General features: G+C 37.3%; 1 protein-coding gene across 1 annotated transcript; it reads left to right on the forward strand.

Moving 5' to 3' along the window:
• The first annotated feature begins 1,224 nt into the window (after window positions 1–1,224).
• On the forward strand, window positions 1,225–3,359 carry LOC106325844 (probable pectate lyase 6). Its single transcript, XM_013763894.1, has 4 exons — window positions 1,225–1,516; window positions 1,809–2,490; window positions 2,617–2,859; window positions 2,977–3,359. Exons 1-4 carry the CDS (start codon window positions 1,308–1,310, stop codon window positions 3,214–3,216), a joined length of 1,374 nt encoding a protein of 457 aa, XP_013619348.1. The 5' UTR covers window positions 1,225–1,307; the 3' UTR covers window positions 3,217–3,359.
• Window positions 3,360–4,803: the final 1,444 nt, after the last annotated feature.

Below are 4,803 nucleotides of genomic sequence, written 5' to 3' on the forward strand. Positions count from 1 at the left end.
ATAAAAGTGAAAAATTATGACAATGAAATATTTATGTTATGATAATTAATCATGCGACGGCTCAGCCGATCAATGCAGAATAATAAATAAATTATACGGCGGCTTGGCCGACCAATTAATAATAAACAGAATATAAGGCGGCTCAGCCGACCAATAAATAATAAACAGGATATAAGGCGGCTCGGCCGATCAATAAATTAATTAAAATATTAATAATATAGGCGGTATTCCGGCCATTATAACATGATATAAATAATAGTAGAGGCGGTATACCGACCATTATAACAGGGTATAAATGATACAAATAAATTTTACCAAATCGCAGAGTGATCGTGCTGATAACGTGTTATGAAATAACTTATAATTTATAGTATCGGGAAATTTAAATAAGAGTAGAATTCAATACCCGTAGGAAGCAAATAACACTTAATATGAGAGAAAGAGTTTATTATAAGGAAGAAGAAGAAGATGTAATTGTGTACAAAAGAGTGAGATGAGTGATGGTATTTATAGTGAGCAACAATACATAAAATATCAAAGATGGTGCTTGATTTGGTAAATGAGTGGGTGATCATAGTGCTTGATGAGTAGATGATCATAGTGCTTGATGAGTAGATGATAATAGTGCTTGAGTTGGTAAAGGAGTGGAGGATCATTTCAAAGTTTATCTTATAACAGGTAACAATTTTTTGAATTATTTTAATTTATTTTCCGAGTGGAACCTACATAATGGCGACGTGGATAGACTTAGGAGAGATCAAAAACTCTTCTATCATAATATAGATTTCTAACAGCTTGACCGTATTTTAATATTTTTGACATTTTCAAAATATATATATATATATATTAATTATCTTTTCATGTATTCCATATAAGTTGTATGAAAATATACTATTTATTGAACTGATTTTATAATAAATTTGACAAAATTGATTGTAAAGAACACATTTACAATTAATATCAGGTTTGAAAGACAAAGATAACTGAATATGTATTCCACAAAAGAAGGATTTAACAAAGGAAAAAACAATACAAACCAGCTAAACTATAATTGGTTTTTGCAGGAAAACAAACAGAGAGTTGTAAAAATCAATGGTTACCTAATAATTACTCTGTTAATCGTTAATCCTCCACTAATGCATTTCATCTTCTCTCTCTTCAAAGTTCCTTGTTATTTAAGCAAACCATGAATCCAATCATCTAATACTAACCCTGGGCCGACCAGAAAACTTTTTGGACGACCCAAGCTTCAAGGGTTATCCTTCACCAGAATAATCAAAATCTAATAATCTCATCGTCGATTTCAAATGGCGTTTGCTTATTTGAACCTTGGGAGCTACGTTATCGTCTTCGTCTCATTGTCTATAGCCATCGTAGCTCCATCGGTTCAAGCTCACATCGCCGTCTTCGATGATTATTGGACCCAGCGTCAAGCCAACGCGTTGAGACAAACAATGGAATCTTATGAACCCAACCCGTTGAACGTCACGAACCACTTTAACTACCATGCAGCATTGTACGTTCTCAAAAACAAGCCTCTTTAATTTATCCTTTTCAACCTAACTTCGTAATCTAAGACAAAATGCGTGAACTTAAAGCCTTAGATGAGCCACCACACCGTGTAACGCCGAATATGAGATTTAGGATATTAAAAAGGATTTTTTTTTTTTTTAACATTTTAGTACCCACGTGAAAATTTAGGAGACAAGACGAATGTTCATCCGGTTGTGTTGGTGTAGACCATTTGGTTACTCAAACGTTTTAAACAAACCTGACAGCAATTTTTCTGTTTGTTTTTTCTTGCTCAGAGCAATGGAGACGACTGGTGCTGACAACGGACCAAGGAGAGAGCTCGGACAAGTTAAAGCCGGTCAGAAAACACGTGGCGGAAGGTTCAGATCCCTTAACGCGATTGACAGATGCTGGAGAGGAGACAAAAACTGGGCGAAGAACAGGAAGAAGCTAACGGACTGCGTCCTAGGGTTTGGTCTGAAAACAACCGGAGGCAAAAACGGACCCATCTACGTTGTCACAGACGCATCGGACGACGATCTGTTAAGCCCCAAACCAGGAACTCTAAGACACGCCGTGACTCGCGACAGACCACTTTGGATCATATTTGCTAGAACCATGGTCATAAAACTACAACAAGAGTTGATGATAACAAACGATAAAACCATCGACGGTCGAGGAGTGAGTGTTTACATAACCGGAGGTGCAGGATTCACGTTACAGTTCGTGAAGAATGTGATCATACACAATATTCATATGAAGTTTATTAAAAGAGGATTCGGTGGGTTGATTAGAGACTCCGAAGAACATTTTGGGCTTAGAACAATTAGTGATGGTGATGGGATCAATATCTTTGGAGCTACAAACATATGGATCGATCATGTCTCCATGAGAAACTGTTCTGATGGTATGATCGATGCCATCATGGGATCGACCGCCATTACTATCTCCAATTCCCATTTCACCGACCATAAGGAGGTAAGGCTAAGCACAAAACATGGGAACAAAATCAACGTTTCATAACATAATATTTACTATGCATAAAGATGTTTTACGCATGTGGTTTCTGTTGAATAACACAATATATGTATGCATTAAACGCAGGTGATGTTGTTTGGGGCTAAAAACGGTGACGAGTTCGACAAGAAAATGCAGATAACGGTTGCGTTTAACCATTTTGGTAAGAGATTGAATCAAAGAATGCCAAGGGTGAGATACGGTATGGTCCATGTAGTGAACAATGACTACACTCACTGGGAAATGTATGCAATTGGTGGAAACATGAACCCTACCATTATAAGTCAAGGCAATCGTTTCATTGCTCCTCCTAAAGAAGATTGCAAGCAGGTAAACAAAACACGAGAAGCTGTCCTAGTGTTTAACACTCTTAGATTACCTAGTAGGAATTTAAGGTGTTATGGGTTCAATTGATAGAGATTAATTTTTTTCTTTCTAAAATTGCAGGTTACAAAGAGAGAGTACACACCGTATCCAGAGTGGAAGTCATGGAACTGGCAATCAGAGAGAGATTACTTTTTGAATGGAGCTTACTTTGTGCAATCAGGAAAGTCAAATGCATGGAGCGCTGCACCGAAAAATCCAATCCCTAAAGAGTTTACAATCCGTCCTCAGCCAGGAACAAAGGTAAGAAGTCTCACCAAAGATGCTGGTACGCTTGATTGCAGACCAGGAAAGTCCTGCTGATAATAAGACTTCATTTGTGGTCCGTACGTGTGTGTTTCCGTGTTGTTATGGTAACAAAGAATTGTATTTGTTGTGGATGGTGATTTGTAACAAATTGTGCATAATGCAGTACGGTTAATCATTAGGCTTCTTCTTTTTTTTCTTGCCCCCACAAGGACATTAGTTTAAACATCAATACATAATAATCACACTCCAAATCTCGGTACCCTAGACTACATCTATTATATCATCAAATCTTGATTTGGTACCATTTGAATCAGTCTTCATTATAAGCTCTATCTTATCGCTTTTTTTTCCAAACCCTGAACACGTCAAGACACCATACCACAAAACATGCTATATATGCATTGCCTCAAAACCATCTCCAGTATTAGCAAGATCCTCATGAGCTAAACCCACCTGTTCCATATATAGATCTGAAATTTATTAATACTACCATAAAAAAAAAAAAAAAGAGAACTACTCTTGGAACTAGTTAATATTTAATGCCATATTTGTATATAATTGAAATCCCTTAAAGACCATACATATCCAAGGCCTGATACAAGAGGCAGAAACAACTGATAGAAGAAGCACCCACAGAAATAGCTTTTAAAACGGTATCCACATGCTTAGTCAAGTTTAACACTGCATCTTCCATATATACCGCATGAGAATAAGCAAGCACCAGCTGCAAGTTTTACCAGTTGCTTCTCATCTGTTACATGCCTGAGACTTTCTACATTTTGCCATCACTCTGTTATGTGAAATGTATTCCCAAACAGAGAACAAAGCAAATACAAAGCTAGATAACGATTATATTGAAGATAAACTGTTTACAAGTACTCAAGAACCTTGAGAGAATTATTAATGGAGTCTCTCCTCTCCCCCTTTCACTCTTTTGATCTAATCCCTAGATGATCTTATTCTCAAAGCAACAAACGACTTAAATAGAAAAGGCAAAGACGGCTCCGTCACTCCCACTCGCTAATCCGTTAACCTCTCACTTGCACTGTGATCCTCCACGTCATCGATCCTTAGTATGTAGATAAGCTCCACTTGCACCTCACCTTCTAGAAGCCATTTACCTTCTTCATCAGTAACCACACATAACACACTCCAATGCAGCATATATGCTGGACAAGATCACAAATGGAGCTGGAACTCTACTAGCTTCATTGCCACTTCCTCTCCAAGCACTGGATCTATGTGTTGCCTACATGCACCGAGCAAAAAAAAAAGAGTAAACTGAGGATGGTTGACTTATGACAGCCTTGGCTTCTCTTAATCTCCCAAAGCGATACAAAAGATCAATCATACAGCCAATGTGCTCTGAACTAGGGTTAATCCATATATTCTTCTTGAATTAAACTAAAAAAATTGAAGTCCTTTTTTTGACATTACCATAGTAACTACAAGTAGACAGAACGTGAGTAAAGGTTCTTCTACCTTCGCCTAGCTCTCGTAGTAGGTCAAATATATATTATATCAACCGCTAGAGATGCAAAAGCGAGCACCAAAGGATCGGACACAAGAAGATATTGTTGGTTAATGACTGGTTTAAATCGGTTATTTAATGAGTAACGGTTAAATTCGGTTAACTGTCAT

This window comes from Brassica oleracea, chromosome C2 (genome assembly GCF_000695525.1).
Source record: "Brassica oleracea var. oleracea cultivar TO1000 chromosome C2, BOL, whole genome shotgun sequence".
Lineage (NCBI taxonomy): Eukaryota > Viridiplantae > Streptophyta > Magnoliopsida > Brassicales > Brassicaceae > Brassica > Brassica oleracea.